The 23,203-nt window shown below is 39.3% G+C and overlaps 1 protein-coding gene across 7 annotated transcripts in view; it reads left to right on the top strand.

The window, feature by feature from the left end:
- Positions 1–275: 275 nt before the first annotated feature.
- C2H8orf34 (chromosome 2 C8orf34 homolog) overlaps positions 276–23,203 on the top strand; it is a 186,855-nt gene continuing 163,927 nt past the window's right edge. For 5 of the 7 annotated variants that reach the window (XM_072034536.1, XM_072034538.1, XM_027452327.3 and 2 more), the window contains exon 1: positions 276–849. In XM_072034536.1, the coding sequence (XP_071890637.1) occupies positions 781–849 (69 nt within the window). In that variant the 5' untranslated portion in view covers positions 276–780. Of the gene's footprint in view, positions 850–11,388; positions 11,566–23,203 lie in introns of those variants that run through there. The other 2 variants (XM_027452324.3, XM_038175040.2) reach the window with 2 other exon arrangements.

Raw genomic sequence — 23,203 nt, 5'->3', positions numbered from 1 at the left:
AAGATGCTCGCAGCCACAAATCGGGAATTTCAACAGGATCACGAGAAAGGTAACGTTTTATGTTGAAACCCAGTTAAAAAATGCAGGAAAAGCGCTGGCTGCCCCCCTGCAAGCCCACCGCCCGTTCTGAGGTAGCCCAAGTTTGGGCGCTGCGTTCAAGCCCCTCAGGGCTGAACTTTGAGCTATGGGAGCGGGCAGGGCACGGCCGGGCTGGGCTGGGCAGGGCTGGGTAGAGCAGGGCCGGGCAGGGCAGGGCAGCCCCCGCCTCCCGCCCCTCTTTTCTCGCCGGAGCCCGGCCGTCAACGGGCGCCCAACGCCGCGGCGCTGCCCGGAGCCCCCGGCCGCTGGCTGAGGGAGCGGCGCTGTGGCGAGGGCGGCAGCTCCAGCCGCGGCTGTGCCCGTAACCAAGGCGCTGCCAGGCGGGCACACACACACGCACACACTCACACCCTTCACACGCTCACACACGCACCGCACACACAGCTCGGGGGCCGCCTTTGCAGCTCGTCCCCTCCCTGCACCATGCTCCGCTCCAGGCAGCGCCTGCCCGCGGCTCCCTGAGGGGGCTGAGCCCGCCGCCGCCGCCTCCAGCCCGGCGGAGCGGGCGGCTGGCGCCCGGCTGCCCCCCCCCTTGCTGCCGGGTAGCGGAGTTAGCCCCGGCCCCGGGACTTCGGGCAGCCCTTGGGCGGCGCGGGGAGCGAGCCGGGAGCAGCCGGAGGGACCGCAGCCGCCGCCGCCGCCGGGGGAGAGGAGCTCCAGCCCCCGCCTCCGGAGCTCTTGATGGCGTCTCACCAGCAGACCAGGATCCAAGCCTACCTGGAGAAGAACAAGATCGGGCCCCTCTTCGAGGTGAGGCGGGCTCCCCCCGGCCCCCTGCCCTGCCCTGCCCTGCTCCGCGCCGTGCCCCCGCGCCCCTCCGCCGCGCCCCGCAGCCCGGCTCCCCCTGTGCCGTGTGGCGGCGGGGCCGGAGGGGCAGGTGCCGCTCCCAGCCCAGTCCGGAGACGCGGCCGGGAGGGAGAGAGCCGGAGGGCTGCTGCTGGCCGGGGAGCCCGCCCTCGGGACTCGGCTGTCCTACAAAAAACTCTGTGGCCGGCGGCTCTCCGGGAGGTTTTATCCGCAGGCGTATGCTTGGGAACCTTCCTTCTGCTCCAGGTTTTGCTTGGTGTTACGGAGAGGCACCCGCTTGGGTCTGGAGATGCACAGATGTGCATATTTTACTATTTCTGTGCATGAGCTGTGAATACTTGGAATTTAAAAGGGTACTAGAGCAATCATGCCTATTAGCATTTCATCGTCCTGTTTCTCATACGATTTTTAATCTAAATGCACATACATTATTCTACTCTGGCAGTGTTATCCCGAGACACGAGTCTCCCTTTCTTGCTATTCAACTTGCTCTTAGTCAAGCTCGCTACATATGAGATCTCTTTTATTCTGCTTTGTAGGTTCTGAGAGTATAGTGTGGTGGCTATCTGGTCATCAGTACAAGCTTTGGGTAGCCTTTGTCAGCCTGAATAACAGAGGTGAATTATTTTTTTTTAACCGTTTGCTGATGGTCAGTTTTTATATTTTGCGTGGACTGAGGCTAGTACGACACATTACATTGCTTCAGTGTCAGAGGTGTTGGATGTTTTCATTTTGCAATGAATAAAATCCTATTTGATCGAACTGTAACTGGGTACTAGGGAACAGTTGGTGGTTTTTCTAGCCCGAGAATTCACAGGAACTGAAACATTTGTGCAGTTCAATTTCTGAACAAAAGCCTGTTCCAGTCAAGGCAGTTGCTAGGTCTGTGTAGGTAACTGACTCCTGCTTCTTTTGGTGGGAGTTAAGTGCCTCACGGTTGTTGAGGAGTTGGGCCTTGACAGCTGTCACTTTCTTCTAAATTTTCATTAGCTAACACATTGTTTTACACATTAAAATTCAGACGACTTGACATCACTTTTTTATGTTTCAACCTAGTTTCTCAGTAGTGTACGATGCTAATTTCTATTGTGGTAATAGTATGATGCTTTAGCTATCAACGGCAGAGAAAAAAAGGAAGAAGTTGTATTTGTTATAGCATTTCATACATTGCAAAATACTTCACTCGTCGCTATGATATAGGGATTTCGTTGTGGTTGAAAGAGTCTGTGGAAAGCTGTTCACATCCCTTAAACCTTGCAGACCGTCCACAGGTGCTCCTGGGCACCAGGAAGCGATTTTTTGGGTCTAGGTGAATTTTGCACACACAAATACTAACTAGGGAGTGGATACAAAGCAGTAGCATTTGCATAGCTGTCGAAAGTTACTGTAGTCCATAACACTAGGAAGAAAGTGATCATAATTCTCGTCTCTATCACTTCTTTATTATCCATTTAAGATCTACTTGTCTTATTTCATTTTGGTGATGTACTTTTTATTCTCAACAGTTTTTTGAAGATCTACAACCTGTGCTTGATCTTGTCTTCCACTTACCGAGGGCTATGTGTTTTTGAAGTTGACAGGAATTGATCAAAAACTATGCATAGGGTCAAGCTTATGCTCTATATTAGTATTTCTGTTATATATGCATTGTGGTGTAACAAGAATACCATGTGTTCACAGTTAGCACATCATTTTTTCATGTCTGTAAAAGTTCTGATATGTTGAGAGACCTATGTTAGTCTTTCATTCAGAAGCAGCCAGCATTTTCTTACGCCACTTGTGTTTTTGATGCTAATTAATCACCAGTTGTCATAGATGACAGCCATCTTTTTTTTGTTGTTGTTGTTTTTGTTTGGCAGTGAGTGCTAATTTTCTAATACCAAGTCAGAACAGAGTAGACATGGATTCAATTTTCTGCCGTGTTATTTGCTGAGCAGGTTGTGACTGTAATTGCTCAATATATGCTTCAAGCCAACGTTTTAAGGAGCGCATACAATAACATTGTGAAATTGAGGGCAATCACAGGAAAGAAGAAAGTGGAAAGCGAACATGGAGGCTTTCTGAGGTGAAGGCAGGGATGGTGGTGTGCAATCAGACCATATTGCATACCTGCAGAAATGAACGGGCAGGGATCAGGAGGACTTAATACCACAGATCTTAATTAAGACTATTCTGCACAGCGAGCTGATGGCTGGAGTACTAGGTGGCTTTCTGATGATGAGGTGTAATTCCCCTGCATTATAGTCAAGGGTCGTGCATGCAATTAGTTGCCCATTGGTCATTCTATTCCAGTTGCTCGCTCTTCTTCTGATAGTGTATCTTCTCTCCTCTCTGGCCTGTGTTTGTGGCCTTCTCCTACCATCATAAGGGCTTGGTGTACTTCATTAACCAGCAGTATCTACCTAAGAGCATCTGTTCTTTTGGACTTCATCTTTTTTCACCTTCAGCTCATGCTGTATATGCAGATGAGTACACTTTTATTTCTTCACCAAATTTTTGTATGATTTGACACTTGAATTATCTTGCTATGAAAGTGTTCAAGAGAAGTACTGGCATGTGAGGTGCAAGAAGACTATAGGCCCTCCTTTTGTTAAAAAAAGTTGTTTCTATCTCTAAAAGAAAGGTGGGAGTAACCTTCTGGGGAACGAATTAATGAGCAGAGGCTGACTCAGCAAGCATCAGTCTCCTGCTGACTACCAGAACCTGTTAACAGATAGTAGGAAGTCCTATCCAGTCAGCTATGAATGGTAACACACACATTCACTTGACTCCAAGCATTTTTACTAGTTAAATTCTTATTTATGGCTTAAAGGTGGGAAGGAATGTGGGTGGGAACTAGTGTGTACATCTGAGACTGTGTCAATTTTAGGACTTAAGACAGATTGAGAAACAGCTTAGATACTTCAGCCCTATCTCCCTCTGTTGAATGTAGGTCCTGAATTTATTTATTTTTTTCAGAATTGCTACTTAGCTGCCATTTCATTTTACAGGTGCTGAAAGTTTTTTTGCAGGTAAAATTCTCCGTGAACCTATAGGTCAACTTCTAGATGACCCAGGCCATGCAGGTGTTATTAGTACTGACAGTAAGCTTTTAAACTGACCCTCTAAATTCTGTCAGATTCTGTTAGGTTTCAGGAACTGACTTATCTATCCTGTTGTGTGTGTGTATGTTTTTTTCTTTTTGTTGTTCTTTTTTCCACTTTGAAAGTTTAGACATCTCCTGTAAAAGTTTACTGGCATCTGGAAACACTGTGGTCAGACACCTAGTTTAGATTTGAGGAATGCCCCTTAGAAACACCTCTCTTCTGTGATGTTTGTGGCAACGCTTAGCATAGCACTGCCTGGCTTTATTTATTTATTTTCCATTTGAGTCTTGGAATGTAAAAAGAATTCTAAATCTGAATTGTTTCTGTGATGAAGGTTCACTGTTGTTTTTTTCCATCTTTCTAAAATGTGAACAGGAGGTATGTGCCTAAAATTGGCTGGGACAGAGTATTCAGAATCTGCACCCACTCATTTCTGTCTGAGTGAAGTATTGACCCACTTTGCATTTCAAGCATCCAATCCAACAAATTCTTTTCTTGTGCTAATAATCTCAATGAATAATTGTAATGCCTGTGAGTATCTATACATATAGACTTCTGTGCAACTGCATCTCTTCGGCATTTGGTTGTGTTCTCATTTGGGCAACCTGACAGTTTCTACGAATTTGAAAGCTGGATCAGCACTCTTAAGAACAGCTTGCAATAAATCTTCAAGAGCTCTGAGATAAATTTAGTGTTTGGGAGTTTTCTTATTTATAGAACTGCAGCTAAAAAGAATCAAGCAGGTATATTGTTGTTATGCAAACCAGGAAACTGTAATTTGAGTTATAAAACACCAAAATAACTTCTCAAAGTAAACATACTTAAGGATTTTTCTCAAAGTAACGTGGGCTTAGAAATATAATTAATTCTAAACACCATAAAGATTGTGTTCACATGATCACACTTACCTTGTTTTCTTTTAGCAGACAAAATTCCTGAATCAAATACAATAGGATTTTTTTTTTTTTCCCCTAAATGGATTATTACTATTAGTGTATATTGTCCACCAACTTTTATTATTTAATTTTAATAAAGTAGCTATGTTTCTAGCTTAAACGTAAGCCTTAACATACCCTAGTGCACCTGCTTGGTGAATTACACTACTTATAGTGCACCTTGTGACCGAATTAGTCAAAGTTGGGAGTGAATTTTGGAGTATAGGCCATCTTCTGCAGGAACATTTGCCCTCAGTTCTTAAAAGTACAAATGTAGGGACAGTCAACTTCAGTGTCTCAGTTACTGGTTTAAGATTTCTCACAATACCAAAGTATTTTTTAAGGTACAGTATCTGTGATGTGATGGATAGGGATGCTTTCACACAGTTGTTTTCTTTTGAACTTGCTCAAATTATCTTTTATTTTATGTTGATGTTATGCTTAATTGGTTGGATTCTGTCCCTAGGATGGTAGAGTCTGTATTCTGGATGATGTGAAATTATCCAGAGAAGCATTCAGTTTGAGCAATTTAGACGAAGCTTTTGAAAGACCAAGTTTTTCAGTACCTAGACATGATGAGCATAATTTGAAGTACTACCTGGTTATCTAGTGGCATTGTTTCAGCCCAGCAGTCCCTCCGTCTTTCAGAGGAGCCAATGTTTGCTGTTTTTCAAAGGATGTATGGAAGCTAGCATTGGTCTGGAAATGCCTCATTGCTACCCACGTTGGGGCTGGAGGATTGTAGGTAAATTTTAATTACGTTTTTTTTTTTTGTTGTCTGCTGCAGTAGGACTTTATAGTAGCCTTGATGTGCACTGAAGTAAAAGAAAGGAGAATGAAAGTCAAATGGAAAAAATGATGCAGAGAAGTCCTTTGTTTTTCAGAGCGTTCGCTATGCCTTCAACTAGTTGTCTTGGTAAAGTTGTCTTTAAGGGAAAACAAGTCAAAAACCATAATGGAAATGATAAGCAGACCCTTTCCCATTAACAAACAGTTTTATGACCTTTGGTTTTTGGTTTTTGCTTGAGTTCTGTGACCATTAAGGTGCAACAGATGTCAGAAATCTTCCTGTGGATGAGACATGCATAATTCTTCTCTCCTGTGGAACAGGGTTTAAGAAAAGAGGTCTGCCTTGCATGAGATGATACGTTTTGCTCCTACTTCACTAGCTAATCTCCTAACATTTGAAAGAACTTGCATTTTTGTGATGTCTGTATCTTTGAGAAATACTGAAATTAGTCAAAGCCTTAAAAATATTGGAAATAGATAGTGAAAGAGGTCACAGGTACAGGTGTGGTCACAAATATACACAATAATCACAGAAACCTTGTTTCCAAAACATTGCTTTACCAAAAGGGAAATAGGAGCTTTCTTATTTGCTTAAAAAAATTCTTTTTGACACAAGATACCCAAAGAAATCATTATTAAATGATTTAATCTGATTTAAATTATTAAGTCAGAGTTAAATTATTTGTCTAACAGTAATAATCAAATGTGAAAACTTGTATCTAAAATATGAAATTATAAAACGGAGGATGCTTAATAGTTTCATTTTGTTATGCTAGCTTTTAATGTTTTTAAACCTGTAACATGACAATTACTTTGTTTCTTTAGATGGGGTGCAGAAGGCATAACTATCTTGCCATAAAAATAAAATAGCTGGGAAACTGAGGAATAGTTCTCAACTGAGTTGCTCACCATCAAGTCCCTGTGGAGCCTACCTGCTCAGTGCTAAGGTCTAGAGCTAGTAGATGTTCGTGTTTAAAATAAAATGAGTCTAATATCTGCACTCTAGGACATGCAAGGGAACAATGATGGGTTTGGATTTTTTTCTGGCAATCTCTATAGTAATGAGTCAGCCTGGATCAAAATAAGCCTATTATAACTGCTCTTTTTTCTTTGCTTTTTATTACATTGTGAAGTCTCTTCCAAGTTTTGGATGATATTTAGTGCATGGTGTTAATTAAACCTGAAGTAAGCTCTTCAACTGTTTTGATTCTTTTGATTAATCCAATCTCTTGGTACAAAGGACAAATGTAAATGTCAAATATTAAATAAAAACTTTAATGGCCTTAACTCAGACTTTAATTTCTTTCTAATGTACTCTTTGTAGTTACTAACTTACACTTTTCCAAGTGTGCTAGATGCTATCCATACCAGAGAGTGAGCGCTGTCAGCCTTCTGGCTGCTTTGGAGATTCTGAGGGGGAGTACAATTCTAAAAGGGTTGGGCAGCCAGTACCTGAGATGGAACTCCTACTACATGTGATTTGCCTCTTCACTTTACAGAGCAAGTGGGTTTCTTAGTTAGCTTCTTTATTTTGACGTTGACTCAACAGACACACCTAGAAGGATGCTGGCTCTTAGTGTTTGTTTCTTCTAAAAAAAGAAAGTGTTACTTTGTAAACTGAAGCATTAAAATAAATGAGTTAGGAACATAATATTCAAAAGCATTGTAACATCATGTTCTATTACAGTTTGGCTCTTATTTTGAAGGTCTAATCAGCACTCTGTCTTTTTTCAACGTCTTTTCTTCCCACTCTGTCCTTCCCATTTTCTGTCTTGTTTATATCCGCATCCTTTCACTGAATGTCCAGTCCTCCAGCAGCCAAATGTTTTTTTTTTTTTTCCTCATTATCGCCTCTCTTTGCTATTCTTCTGCAGTTTTGTCTTGTTGTTATGTTCTAGCATATTCTGTTATCTGCATTTCCTTTCTGAAATTCCCCCTATATACCCTCAGTTTCCTTTTACCTTTTAGTTTTGCAGACACAAAAAAGGAATAATTAAAAAAAAAAAAAGACTGATAATTTGTTATTGTGATTTGCTTTGTGATTTTTTTTTACTTTTTTTTTTTTTTTAAAGCATATGTTCTTTTGTATGAGTAAGAGATGTACTTTATGTCTGGATAAAGGAATATGACTTCATGCATTTTTATGTTCACCAACTTAAACTTAAATGGAACAAAGACTACACAAACCTCTTATTGTCTGTAATATTCAGATAAAAACGAGGTTATTTACTGTTATTTTCTGTTCTCATTCTTGTACATATGCACACTTTTCTTATTCTCCTAGCTGTGAAATGTGAGAGAGAGAGATCTTCTCTGCTGAGAGATGATGCTTTTCTACCTGAAACCATGAGAAATAGTTAAAACCTAGCTGGAAGCAAAATCACTTTGAAATAGAACTGTGGTAGGAAAATGTTTCTCTCTTGATGGAAGCATTGTACTGCTTGAGTAATCAGTGAAAGTTGTGAAAAGCAGCTCTCATTTGACAGGAGGAACATAAATTTAATTCTGTGATGTAGGTAAGGATGTGTTTCAGGTGATTGTGCTCTTTATGTCTTTACCAATGCCACACAAGCATCCACATCTGCTCTCAGTGTAGAGGGTAATACCTTTTTAAAAGGATTGCAACAGACACATTTTTGATGGCCTTAACTTTTGTGTCAGGTATCCTATGCCATGCTGTGTTAATTTCTCTTCTGGCTACTCCTTTTCACTGAATAGCTATTTTTAGTTCCAGCCATAAGTGTTCAGGGAGAGTCCTTAGGCTGAAGTTACAATGTCCCTCTTGTTTTGCTCTTCTGTTATTTTGGGCACTTTTCTTTCCTTATTCACATAAAATTCAAGTTAATTTTTGAATTAAACATGCAGTGAAACACTTCAGTTTTAAAGGTAAATTCAAATAGCAGTGTGAGAAAATGTGCTACGGTTATAGGAAATGCCCATACAAAATTAAGTACATGTGAACTTGCTTTTCCTTAAGTAGAAGACTTTTATATCAGTCACCTCTTGCAAAATTTCTGTCCATATAGAGAGTGGAAATTGCTACCTTCTTGTGTACTTAAACGAAGGATTCTTTCTCTCTCTGCTTTTTGCCAGCTCTCTGCAAAATTCAATGAGTAAAATCACTCTATTCACACACCAGATTTCTCTATAGTAGCTGGAACAATAAGCTTATCAAGCTCTTTTGTTGGCTTCTGGAGGAGCTGGTTTCTGGGACAAGAATCATGAGAGTTTAGGTCTTTTCAGCTGTGAGTCTTTTTAATTAAATCTTTCCTCCCCTCATACTTGTTTTACTCTTGTAGTTTCACACTCAGAACCACAGGTTCTGAGGCTGATCTAATAGCCAACTGCTGCAGGTCCTGTGTCTTCAGCCCTGGTTGCCCAGTATGTGCTCTCACCAGTATGAGCACTGGTGGCTGTCCTGTCTGGGAAGTTGAAATGGAAGAAAAGGAAGTCTGCAAAGTGAAAAGGGTTCTGTTGGTTTAGCTTGGTGGTTCAGCCTGTGGGCTGATGAGGAGTGAACTGACAGCTCAGGAGAGAAAAAATGCATGGCCAGAGAGTGAGGGCAAAAAGAAGCGCAGCTGCCTTCCTCTGCAGCAACAAGCCGTGATGGGCATAAGTGATCTCTGTATCACTCCCTGAGTTTAAATAACTGCTCAGTCCTGTGTACCACAAGCTTATGTGCTTAAGTTAGCTTCATATTGCTATTGACTTTTAAAGGTGCAGTTCCTCATAGGTGAGGAGAATGTCACGGAACCCGGTCCAGTCCTGTCTGAGAAGGAGCAGCAGAGGGAATTGAATTCCCTAATAATAATTAGTGAAGACAGCCTAAAGAAGTAGGAGGAAAAGAACCATGTGAATAACACTGAATGTGAAATGGAAGGGGATGGGATACAAAGATTAATGCTGCATTGCCAACACATTTTTCTTTTCTATTTGTTTCTAATAATATTGTTCTCTACAGTTATATGGAATCTTTGCTTTTTTTGTTTTTTTCTTTGTAAGAAAGGTACTGGTGTTTGTGGTTGTTGAGAGGTAAATAGAAGAACGTATAACTTCTTCTCATCTGAAGAAATGTGCATGTTTTACAGTGTCTGACTCAGACTTTTACTGCTTGGGTATAGATTTGCCATGCTGTTTGTTAAAGGTGTCTTTAGCACTTATATTATCACTGGCTGCTGTGCCATGAACTCCTTCATCAAGATTGCATTGCACTACAGTTTGGTAAGCATTGCATCTCTGTTGACAGTTGTATGAATGGAAGAGTAATCTGGTGATTGTGGAGAATTCTCTGATCAGATATCTATCTCAAAGGAATTTGGAATGATCCTTTAAGGTCCTTAAGTTCTTTTCTGCACTTCCTAAGTATTTTAAAGATTCTTTTCGTTACTGTTCTAATCAGAACAAAGTAGAGATGCCTAGGAACACACAAGCTGAGGACAAGGACACAGTTTGCACATGCAGAAATCCCTCTGGGTCTGCCATCATGAAGCATCATCCATAACTGCTCTGAGGATTAACTCTGTTCAGGACTAACCTTGGAGAGAATGCAGGCTGCAACTTATTGAGTGTCTTGTTAAGACATGTACTTTTGCATGAACGAGAGCCCCTAGAAAGAAAAAAAATCATATTTCAGAGCTCCTTCTAAGTGCGTCCTGGTTCAGAATAACATCTGTAGATAATAATGCCTGTAGTCTAAGAAGCATAAAGATGGTGAATCTTTTTGGAGATGAAGGCTGAATGGAGACTTACCAACATGGAACAAACGAGAGATGCACAAGGAGAAGACTAAATTACTAGGGCATCAGATTAAACCAAGATTTCTTACCCCGTGATGCAAGAATACCTGAAAGAAAATGATAGCAGGGATGAAAAAGGAACAAAAGTAAATACGAAACTCAAGGTATTTTCTTCTGTGTTTTCCTATGGTAATAGAGGAAAGATTAGAAGAATGAAGTTGTCAAAAATGAAGATCCACTTAACATTTGCTTAAACACCAAAGAACTTAAAGAGTCAGGAGAGGAAATAAAAGCACCCAGTAGGTAGGGTATTGAAATTGAGTTCCATTATCTGGCTTCTGTTCCTGCTTGTGCAACTGTTGTCCTGCTGCACTGCTCACATGTATTATTTGGTGCTTGTGTTTCACCTTCCTTTATCTGTCTTGTTTATCTGCACGAAGACTGCAGGCTCCTCTGGTTCTTACAGGTCTCATTTCGTTTAGGAGCTCTCACAGCAGGGCCCTGAGCTCATACGGCCCTTGAGCTTCCTGCTCTTTCTTTGTACTGCCTCAGTGCCTGACAGTGCTATTAATCCCATTAATTGGTTCCATGTGTTGTTTGTTTTTTTAATTGATTTTTTTTTCTCCCCTTCTCAGTGTGGCCCTTCAGAGCATTTGAGAAGTCTCAAGGCTGCAGCACAGACCATGTGAGCACACCCTGTTCCCACAGGGAGCTCTGCTGTAGCCACTGAGGCCCTGATTTACAAGAGTAAGGCCTTCACTCATAACCAGGCAGAGCTAGTCTAACATTAAATTAGCAGCAATCAAATCATCAGGAAGCTTTAATTGGACAATCACTGTCAGGGTTGGGAAGTTACTTGCTGTGTTAGAAACAAACAAAAACATACATGAGTGATTTGCATGCATTGTTTTCTAAATAAAAAGCATCGGAGAATGAGATTAATAATGCTTTGGCTGTTATTAAAAATAGCTCTGCAACCCAAAAACCTACATGTCTTCTAAAATTACCCAGATCTCAGTTTCTAGAAATGAAGAGATTCTTACTTGCCTGAACCATTGTGCTTTTGATGGTAGAAGTATCTGGTGAGAAACGATGGACTAACTGCAGTTAAAGGTACAACTCATTTATGTTCCCTTAAAAATTACCTTTGCTACCAGCTGAAAGTTCTCAGTCATTAGTACAGTAATACTTACTTAAAAACACAGAAATAACATCTTGATTCTCTAGCTTTCATATAAAACATAGTTCTCTAGTCATTTGTTTCAAAACCTAACCCAGAGGACAGCTTATGGATGCAGCAGTTAGTGTCCTGTGTAGGTTAGCAAGGGCATGCTGACTAGATTGCCTGTGACAGTTTACAGGAAGGAGATATTTGAGGCTCAAATGACAATTTTTGGAAATATACTAGTTTTGTTTCTATGCTGTACCTTGTTACCAGTTACCTTGTTTGAACCATATAGTTATTTTAATAAATTGATCCATATAACTTAATTATTAGAGCTCATGATTTCTGATGACTTTTTTTTAATGCTGTCTTTTTCCTTTTTACTACACTCTTTTTCTTGTGAAAATATTTAGTCATTAACTTACATTTTTATTACACAGAGCCCTATATTCATATTTTTTATTTTTTTTCACACTTATGCTTTGCATAATATAAAAATGGTTTTATTTTTGTGATCATATATGTAACTTATAGGTTAAATAACTGACTGAAAAGTACATCCTGATTATGTAAGCTGATATTTATTTAGCTGTCCCCATTATCTCAGGCCTACTTTATTTGTGGGCACGATATGATAAGTGTCAGCTTTAAGCCTCTGCAGCCAATGCACTTGTCCTCCCAGAGGCCAAACAGAAGTATCTAACATCCCCTTATTTCAGGGACTCTTTTCAGTTCAGTATTGACATAGTTTTCGGCTGCTCTTTAAAGCTAGTGTGAGGAAGATTTTTTTACATTACACACTTTGGTGAAGAGTCCATAAAGACTTGAGCATTCAAGTAACTTTTTGATGGAAGGAATCAGGAGTAATCCATGAGACAAATCATGAAGGTAAAACTATATACATATTTCAGCTTTTTTTTCCCAGTAGCATTGCTTATGAATTGGATTTGAATGATCTAACTTTCATCCATAAGTGCTGGTGGTATACTGAGAAGTAAAACAGAAAAAGATCCAATAATATGATTGATAATATGAATATGAATTAATATGAATAGTTGGGCCACTCATGCTTTGGCTTATGTTTTCATATATATTTCCATGTGTCCTTAGAATGCAGGGTATGCTATATTAAATTCCTTCCTAATGATATGATGATGACTGTATGTGGGTAGATCATAGAATAGCCTGAGTTGGAAGAGACCCACAAGGATCATCAAGTTGAACTCCTGGCTCCACACAGGTCTACCCAAAAATTCAGACCATATGACTGAACTGCACAGTCCAAACTTCTTAAACTCCAACAGGTTTGGTGCCATGACTACGTCCGTGGAGAGCCTGTTCTAGTACATAACATCCATCTCAGTGGTACCTCTTCCTGATATCCAGCCTGAACCTCCCCTGTCACAGTTTGACACCATTCCTGTGGGTCCTATCACTGATCACTAAAGAGAATAGATCAGCGCCTGCCCCTCCACTCCCCTTGTGAGGAAGCTGTAGACTGCGATGAGGTCTCCCTTCAGTCTTCTCTTTTCCAGGCTGAACAGGTCAAGTGACCTCAGCTGCTCCTCATATGTCTTCCCCTCTAGGTTCTTCAACATCTTTGTAGCCGTACTCTGGACGCTCTCCAATAGTTTCACGTCCTTTTTGTACTGTGGTACCCAGAACTGCACTCAGCACTTGAGGTGAGGCCGCACAAGCGCAAAGCACAGTGGGACAATCCCTTCCCCCAACCAGGTAGCAGTGCTATGCTTGATGCACCCCAGGATACAGCTGGCCCTCCTGGCTGCCAGGGCACACTGCTGGCTCATATTCAGCTTGCTGTCAACCACAACCCCCAGATCCCTCTCTGCAGGACTGCTCTCCAGAGTCTTATCACACAGTCTGTACGTATAGCCAGGGTTGCCCCTTCCCAGTTGCAGGACCTGGCACTTGATCTGATAGTGTAAAATTTATAGCCATCGTTTTTGGAAGATTGACAGAAACCTGCAAGTTAAAGCGGACTACAAATCTGTTATTCTTTTGTTGTTGTTGAAAAGCACGTATCCTTTAAACCTTTAAGTCTAATAAATTGAAATATTTTGCTAAAGCCGCCTGCAGTGTTTTTGTGATGAGTTGACTTTGAACTATACTTACTTGGCTGACCTGCTTGATATTTTGGTTGTCTCTGTAAGCTCCTACAAGCTATCTCTGTGGCTTGACTATAGAGAACAAACTGATAAATCATCTGTGGAAAACATAGGCCATCAAGATCAATGACATATTCTGTCCTCCCTCTTCATGGTTCTCTTATACATTGACCAGTAAATGCAAATTTAAATGCATTTTTTTACCTTTGTTTATGTCATGTTACCTTTTGTGTTCAACTGTAATAAAGTCCTAGGTATTTTGAGGCTTTTTCTGATTCAAAAAAAAAAAAAAAAGGAAGCATTTGAATTTAGGACATTGTTAATGATAGCTATTCTCCTGTAAATGTGCTTGAATGTTTTTTCCATAACTACTTCTACAGTGTTTCTGTTTAATATTTGAGCATATAAAAATTGCCATATCATTACAGAAAATGGGATCTGATAATAATAAGGGCCATTATAATAATCAAAATGTCCTTTTATCATCTTTTTGCTATATCTTTATTGGAACACTCAGTTTTTTTCTTCTAGTGTTCTGGAACACCAAAATAATTATGTGACCTAGGCTCATTTAAAGTGTTTCCAAATTTCAGTAGTACTTCATTATAGTGCTTAAATCCAAATCTGGTAATAGTAACAGGCCTATTGATTGATGCAACATTGAAGAGCATGGAATTCGTTTAGATGCCTGGTAAAATTCATCAGTTTATTACGGAGAGCTCTGCAAGTTTTAGACAATCCATAATTCTTTTCTCAGTTGAATTCAGAATTGTTTATTGATATATATCAATAATATTGATGTTATATATATATATATATTTGTGGGGAAAAGGAATGCTATATGTGCTTTCTACCAGATGGTTGCTTTTTGCATTTAAGCCAGTATTTGAGTGTTATTTTTATATTTTGTACAAAAGCTGTTCAAATAATGATATTCAAGTTGAAAGGGAAGCTGTGTGAGTTTTATGGAATGTGTTTTTAGAGTATGAGATTACTGTGATTTATATCAAATGAACCACAAGTTTCTGCAAGCAGTTATAAACCTTTCAAGTATGGTGGTTTGTTTGCTTGTTTGTTGTTTGTTGCCTTTTTTTTTTTTTTTTTTTTTTTTTTAACTCTGAAGCATAGCCTTTTAACATAGGAAATGAGATTTGCAAAAGAAAAACAAACAAGACATTTATCTAAATATGAAATGAAGAGGACAGAACCCAGTCATGTGCCACTATAGTTCCTTTAGCAGAGCCTGCACCAACCCTGCAGCTGTGTAGTTGAGTGTTTAGAAATGTGCAGTTGGCATTGGACCATCTCCTCCATTAAATGTGTGCCTGGCTGTAATCCACTGTATCCAACATCTATTGTATATTGTCAGCACAGTTAGATATTTTCCTGTGCAGGGTACAGCAGACACACTGTTCTTTCACTTCAGTTAATTAGTTCTCTTTTGCTGAAGAGAGCGGTTGTTTTCTGGGGCCATGTTCTCTGGGCACGATTGTAGGGCATCCAGCCTGGGAGGAGGAAGTGTCTGAGGCATGTCCCCCAGTGCTCCTTTCTGTGCAGATGTGTGTTCTTCTCATGCATGGTGCTTCAGAGGAAGAGACTTTGTAATACAATGAGTCTGGAAGGCGTGGGAGTAGGGTACGAGGCTTGTCTCTTCTGGCAGTGATCAGATCTCTCTCTGATTTGTAACACCACCTGTGTAAATGCAACTGTATGCTGGTTGGAGGTATATTCTGGCACTGTGATTGCAGTAGCTAAACCTGTGTGGGAAAAACAACAACAAAAAACAGTCAAATAACATTTGTATTACTGGTTACAAGGTGATATTACTATGTTTTTGCATAGGGAATTATTTAGGTGTAGAAATAACTTGATTAATGCACTGTCCTGATAAAAGAGCTCAAGATGAATCTTTGACATTAAATCCTTCAGGATTAGAATAAAGTACAGTATTTTTTTTAAATAATAAACAAAGCTGAACGTTCTGTGGATGATAGGATTGTTCTTAATATGACTACTGAATTATGCCTGCCAGTTTCTGTCTTTCTATGCCTATAAGGAATGCGGCGGTATTTTTTTACTGGGTATATTTCAAGATGTGCAAAAGGAAGGTAATAGGCTATCCTTCCTATAGGTATTTTAATCCATATCAGCTGAAAAACTCCATTATCTTTATATTGTATTTTATTCTGCTGGCTGCAACAAGGGAAAGGTACTGTACAGTGCTAGAAATAGTCTAGACACATTGCAAATGAGAACTCCTGGTAGATGAGGTAAGCAAATAAATGTGAGGAGGGGATCTGAGAATAATAGTTGGAGCATGCCTTTACAGAAGGTAAGCTGGGTACTTCTTTGCAAGTATAGACAGTTAGACAGATCACTGTTTGTCTTCAGTAGGCTCCATATTCTCTGGGCTTCAATCCGCAGACATGCCAGGTGTGTTTTTATTCAGACCTTGACACTAAAGGGCCCTGCTTCTCAGGGGTGTCCCAGGCAGCAGTTTGAGGATTGTTCCATGAGCTTGGGCCATTTGCACAGGCAGAGGCAATGCCTGTACCTTCTCGGGGCTCAGGCAGAGCAATGAATCTGGTAGTGCTAGCAGCAAACAGCTGGGGAATCGCAGAAGGTGGCTGGAGACATGTGGCCCACGGTAGCTCTGTGATAACCTTTTCTGCTCCTGGTTCTGCATTTCTCACATCTGATTCTTCTTGTTCATGTTGTACTCTAACCTGTAATACTTCTAGCCTGTATTGTTTAGGTAAAAATTGACACCTGTGTCTTTTTTTTTTTTTTTTTTTTTTTTTTTTTTCCCCTGTGTGCGCCTCATATTCAGTTTGGTTTTTAGTTTGACTATGATGTTATTCATTCTCAGAGGTTTCTCTGCTCTGAGTAGCAGAAATGTCTATTTTAATTTAACTTGAAATGAAGAGATTATCCGTGAAGGCAAAGCATGTTAGAAAACTGAATTTTGAAAGCAATATTAAGAAAAATGATTTTTAAAAAATATTAATTAAAGCAGTTTCTCTGTCTTCTCCCCCACAGAGGGGGGAAGTTATACAAGTAATTTTGACTTAAATGATGGATGGTAAAAATGCACGTGGAAGCAATCACAGGCAGATTTTAATTCCAACTGGACTAGAATCACTAATGTATCTTCCCAGTTGGGCCTGAAGTTCAATGTAGATACACCGATATCATAACAGTTGCCAGTACCATATGCTAGCATGTAATAGATGTCAATACAAGAAATGATAGAAGACTCCCTAAAGTATAGTAAAAAAAAAAAAAAAAAAGTAATTTTTTTTGGTTAGTTATCATAGTTATTTAAGTACTTATTGTTGTATTATAAATTCATGTGTTTGTTATCAAACTTTATTATTATATCTTTGTTCTGATGGCTTCTCCATGGCAAAAGATTACTGTATTCTTGCATTTAAAGAAACCAAAATCTTTCCATTCTGATTCCATTGTGGGTTTTGCATTTTTTTCACTGGAAAGTACAAATGCGTATTTAATTAGAGAAAAACTTCAACTGCACCAAACTGAATACATTTTAAATTACTACTAATGTAAAAGTGTTACTTAGAAATTATAGTAGTAAAAAAGGAGATTTTTATATTTATGATAAGCACAGAGTGTGAGCTGTGTAGAACCAAACTGAACAAGGTTGTGTGTTCCCAAAGGCATTTGAGAGCTATCGGGTATCTGCTTGCAAATAGTCTTCAGTGGCTTTGCTGATTACTCTGGTAAGATATTGTGTATCTTGTGTTACATGAAGAAGGCAAATCAGGGTAGCCTTTCCCATAGCCGTTAAAAAGGATACAAGTGGCTTTAAATCAATCAAGTAGATGTTTATATGTGAAATATCCTTTTGTATTTTAGCATGCTGTATTAAAGCTATTCTGATCACTACTCCTTAGTTTTATCTAAGGAGTTCTAGCCACACTTGCAGTATATAAATTCTACAGATATAAAAGAACCCTTTGTATTTTGCTGTGGTGAAAATGAATATCCTGATTTTTCTATGGCAACAAATTCTAACCTTTCTAGTTCAGAAATATTTGTTGTAATGGTGCATAATAAACATGTAGTTCTATTTAAAAAGCTGATTATGAAATTGGTATGAAGTCTTATGAGACCAAGTCAGCCTCTCACAGGTAAATAATAGGAAATTAAGATGCATATCTGCATAGATATTCATCTTTTGAAAATGCATGAATAAAACTTGTGATTAGACTATTACCAGCAATTATTTATCTGCTTTACTAGAGAAAATTCTGTAAATGACATAATTTAAATTCTAAGCACCTGTTAACTTCATTACTTGAGTAAATACAGGGTTAACTTTGACAGCTAAAGTCAGGAAGTCAGGATAATTAAATCTGTATTAGATCTTCCCTATTTAGTCCTCTGGTAAGTCCTGTCCTCAAATTTGTATGACTGTAATTGCTGGGTATTATTCGAACTTCCCTATGAATAGTTTTTTTTGTTTTGTTTTTTTTTTGGGCGGTCAAGATTAAAAAAAAAAAAATGTACTTTGGCTACATAACTGGAAAGTAAAATTTATTTAAACATTAGCTCATGTTTATCTTTCTATACAGCTTGAGTAAATGTGACGTTGTAACGCAATGTTCCTTGTATTCTTTTTCCACGGGAGAAGTAATATTGATTTGCCTTTTACAGATAAAGCAAGATATACTGTCTCTTGTTCCAAAAGCTATCAGAATAGTGTCTGCTAATGGATATCTGATAGCTATGAATATTTATTTTTCTGCCATCATAGGCTCATCTGTCTGCTGCTTCATGATGTCCATTATCCGATGGTTTATATATTATGGGTTACTTGCATGGGCTGATGAAGGTGTGGAAGACATTCAAGTAGCAGTTTGCAGAGGCAAACTTCATATTCTGGAACGATCAGGCCAAGGCTTCATTGAAAATAAGTCTTTAAAGTCTGAATGAGATTTTGTGTGTGCAACACTAGCTTTGGCTTTACTGCATTTCTAAGGCATTAATGTTGGGCACACAGTAGGCATAGTCAGAGAACACCAACTCTATCAGACCTCTCAGGAGATAAGAATCTCCACAACTGTTTACATCTAAGGACTCTGTTATATGGACAGAAGATCCCGTAGTGGCCTTACAAAACCAATATTCTAAATTCTTTTTGAGTCATTACTCTTTAAGTGTGAGACTTTAAACATGTTAAGTGTGTTTCATACATCTTTAAAAACGATGAACTTTTATACTTGATAGGTTTCTAACTTTGAGAAGCTTAAACTAATCTATATGAATCCAATCCTATTCAGAAACCTGAAATCCAATGTCACTATCACCTCTCTCTTCCTGCAGCTGGGGTTGCTTGACACAGTTTTGTATGCAGCCAAGATAAAAATTTTATTCATACTAATCTAAAGCTCATAGGTACTTGCATCCTGTAACTTCATGCAGTCTAACCGTCTATTCCCAGTTGTTACTTCTATTATACTTCAGGGCATTCTGCCCCAGGTATCCTATTGTATTTGTGTGTGAAAGCACCATCCAAAGCCTTAACTAGGAAAGCAAAGAACCTGTTTACCCAGGGTTTGTGTTTTTATGTTGATTTTTAATTTTTATTATTTCTTTTATTTATTTATTTATTTTTAGAGCACTCCATCTTTTCTAGAAGATCAAAAACTGTCTTTCTTAAAATAAAAAAAGCACAGATCAAAGCTTACTTTTTAAATTTAAAATATGGTTAGCAGAAGTAAAAACAGAATCCTTCTGTTGTTCACTTGCTCAGAGACTGTGATATCCTGTGCTCAGTGTCCTGTTCAGCCTGCAGGGATTAGACACCCATCCCCCCTCCTTGTAGAGCAATGTCAGCAGGCTGTAGTATGGTTATTTAGGCAGCTACCTTAAAAAAGCAATCTTGCGTTCTGGTCACTTCTTCATGATTGGCTTTGTTTGATCCTGAAGTGTTTGGATTAAAAAAAAAAAAAAAGTGCATTCCTAAAGTGTATCAGATTACAGAGGTTCACTTACAGTTTCTGTACCTGGGGTACTGTCAGGTCAAACAGATGCTATGAATATTATGGAGACTGTCAAGATGCGATTTTAGTTTGGGGTAACTAAATTTCCCGGAACTCCCAGTTAAGATACTGAAATCTTTTATTGGCCCATGGTGTCCCCAGTGCAGTCATGCATAAGCCTGCAAGCATTAAAATTATTGTTTGAAATCTGGTAATAAAAACTTTAATTTTAAATGATTGAACTGAAAATTAAAAAGATTCACTCACTCTCTCGTGTAATAAGCCATGCTCAACAACAGAAAAAAAATCTATTAGATTAAAATCATCCATTTGATTGTGCTTATACTTCAGAATTAAATTTATTAGAAGGACCCTGATTAAATAAAGTAGGTATATCAGTGGATAGAAATATTACTTCTAGTTCCAAATTTATGGTCAGTGTATGATTCTGGTATCTTAGTGTAACGAGTAATTTCAGAACAGTTTATATAGTAAAGCCACTACCAAAATTCTGCTATGCAAGTGACTTGATTTCAACTTCAGTCCAAACCATGAATTCGGTCACAACCTCAAAATGGTCCAAAAGGTCTGAAAATGTATGCTGAAATTTTTACTTGGGCAGTTTTATAATACTAGGATTTCTTTTTTTTAGTCTTGCAAATTCACAGAACCCCAGAATGGCTGAAGTTGGAAGGGGCTTCTGGAGGCCATCTGGTCCAACCCCTCTGTTCATGCAGGACCACCCAAAACAGGTTGCCCAGGACCCTGTCTGGGTGGCTTTTAAAGATCTCCAAGGAGGGAGACTCCACAATGTCTCTGGGCAACCTGGGCCAGTGCTTGGTCACTTGCACAGTAAGGAAGTGTGTCTTGCTTTCCAGATTGTACCCATTGCCTCTTGTGCTGTCACTGGGCACCACTGGAAAGAGTCTGACTCTGTCTTCTTTACATTTCCCCTTCATGTATTTATAGACACTGATGAGATCATCCCTGAGCCTCCTTTTCTCCAGGCTGAACAGTCCCAGCTTCCTTAGCCTCTCACAGGGGATGTGCTCCAGTTCCTTTATCATTTTGATAGTTCTCTGCTGGCCCCTCTCCAGTAGCTCCACGTCTCTCTTGTATTTGGGGCCCAGAACTGGACACACCACTCCAGATGCTGTCTCACCAATGATGAGTAGAGGGGAAAGATCACCTTTTGTGACCTGCTGGCAATACTTTGCCTGATGCAGCCAAGAATACTGTTAGCTTTCTTAGCAGCAAAGGTGCATTACTGACTCACGTTCCTCTTGATGTCTACTGGGACTTTTTCTACAGAGCTGCTTTCCAGCTGGGTGGACCCCCAGCATGTGCTAGTTGTTCCTTCCAAGCTGCAGGACTCTGCACTTCTCCATGCTGAACTTCATGAGGTTCTTGTCAGCCCACCTCTGCAACCTGGTGAGGTCCCTCTGGATGGCTGTGCAGCCCTCTGGTGAGTTAGCTGCTCCCCCCAGTTGTTTTGTCACCTGCAAATTTACTGAGGGTGCACTCTATGCCATTGTAAATATGATTAATGAAGGCGTTAAACAAGACTGGACCTGGTACTGGCCCCGGGGTACTCCACTTGTTACTGGTGTCTAACTAGGCTTTGCACCACTGAAAACTTGCCCTCTGGGCCAGCTGTTCAGCCAGTTTTTTCAGTCTACCTCACTGTCTTCTCATCCAGTCCATACTTCAACACCTTCTCTATGACGATCTTATGGGGTTCAGTGCCAAAGGCCTTAATGAAGTCCAGGAAGACAATATACACTGCTCCCCTCCTCATCCATCAGACTGTTGATTTCATTATAGAATATTATCAGGTTGGTCAAGCATGACTTCCCCTTGGTGAATCCATGCTGACTGCTTCTGGTGGTTTTCTTCTCCTTCATGTGCCTGGAAATGTTTTTTAAAAGTAGTCCAGGCATTACTCCATCACTCCATCACCTTCCAAGGGATTGAGATGAGGCTGACTGGTCTGTAGTTCCCTGGATCCTTCTTCCTGCTTTTCTTGAGGATAGGAATGACATTTGCTTTCCTCCTGTCTTCAGGCACTTCTGCCAGGTGTTTTTTTGTTTGTTTGTTTGTTTTTCATTTCCTTAATTCATGTGCGATATCAGGCTTAGAAATCTTCCTCATGCCTGCTGGTAAATTATTTGGATAAAGAAACAGTTGATGGCTACCTGCTATGCTAAGACAAATGGGTAGGCAAAGCAGAATGGCCAAGTTGAGTGCAGGACCTGGAGTTCTGTTATGTATGCCCAGAGCTCACCCCATAATTTTGAGTGCGCTTTCCTTCTCTTTTTCTGGGTGGGTGACTGCAAAACAGTTTCCAGTGGGAAATTCCTCTAGTGGTATGCTCCATTAATGTACTTGCAGTAATTTCCTAAGGAAACTGTTGTTTGGAAGAGAGTGGAAGAGCTCCACTCACTATTGCTGGTGTTCTGCTTTGGGTGCTATGGTTTTCCATACGGTTAGTAGCTTTTAAAAATATATATATATATTTAAAGTAGGAAAATGATTTTAAGCAAAATTTCCAATGTTAACAGATGACATGTAAATGTTATAAAAGTTCTGTTGTCACTTTTTCTTCACTCTAGTACTGCTATCTACAGAGGACATTGAGTAAAATATCAGGTCTTTCTAATGTGACTAGTCATCACCAGTTGTTTTTTTTTTACACAGCTAGCAAAATTTTGACAAGCTTTTAAAGTGATGAAATATGAAGTGGAGAAAACTTGGCATGTTCATTTTGAATGTCAATATTTCATGTATATGAAGAGCCATTTTGTTATGTGTAGATGTTTCTAACTTGACTTGTTTACATGGAAAATTCGTGGACTATGCACATTTGTAACTCGAAGATACATCACAGCCTGTAATATCACATTTGTGTTAAAGTAATTTTACAGCAAATAAGTCTTCTACAGACAGAAGGAATTATGCTTTTATGTTTTAGGTGGAATTTGGATTTTGTATTATGAATACATTAATGAATATATAAATTACTATTTACCTCAGTTGTCCAGTCATTACAATTCTAATGAATGCATTCACTTGAATAAATGCAAAACACTGGAGTATATATTTCACTTTTTTTCCACTTATGCCAATAATGATGATAATAAAAGAGTGTATTCAGTATTTCCAGCCCTGAATGTTTTGCTCCAGTATGTATGTATTTTTTTATGCATTAGAACAAGAAATCCTATTCCTCTAACAAATTGTTATTGTGTTTAAGCCAGGTATTTGTCATCTATTTCAGATTGCTTTGAGATATTTCACTGATTCTTTTCTGAGTTAGCCTGACACTTTTTTTCTTAGGAAAATTCCATGCTGTGAAATTAAACAATTCCGAAATGTTTGGTGTTAGAAAAGAATCTTTACTTAGGCTATGAATTTATTTTGGATGTGGCTGAGCTTTTCAGAAGTTGACTTTT

Source organism: Anas platyrhynchos, chromosome 2 (genome assembly GCF_047663525.1).
Source record: "Anas platyrhynchos isolate ZD024472 breed Pekin duck chromosome 2, IASCAAS_PekinDuck_T2T, whole genome shotgun sequence".
NCBI lineage: Eukaryota > Metazoa > Chordata > Aves > Anseriformes > Anatidae > Anas > Anas platyrhynchos.
This window is presented reverse-complemented; position numbering and strand designations above follow the sequence as displayed.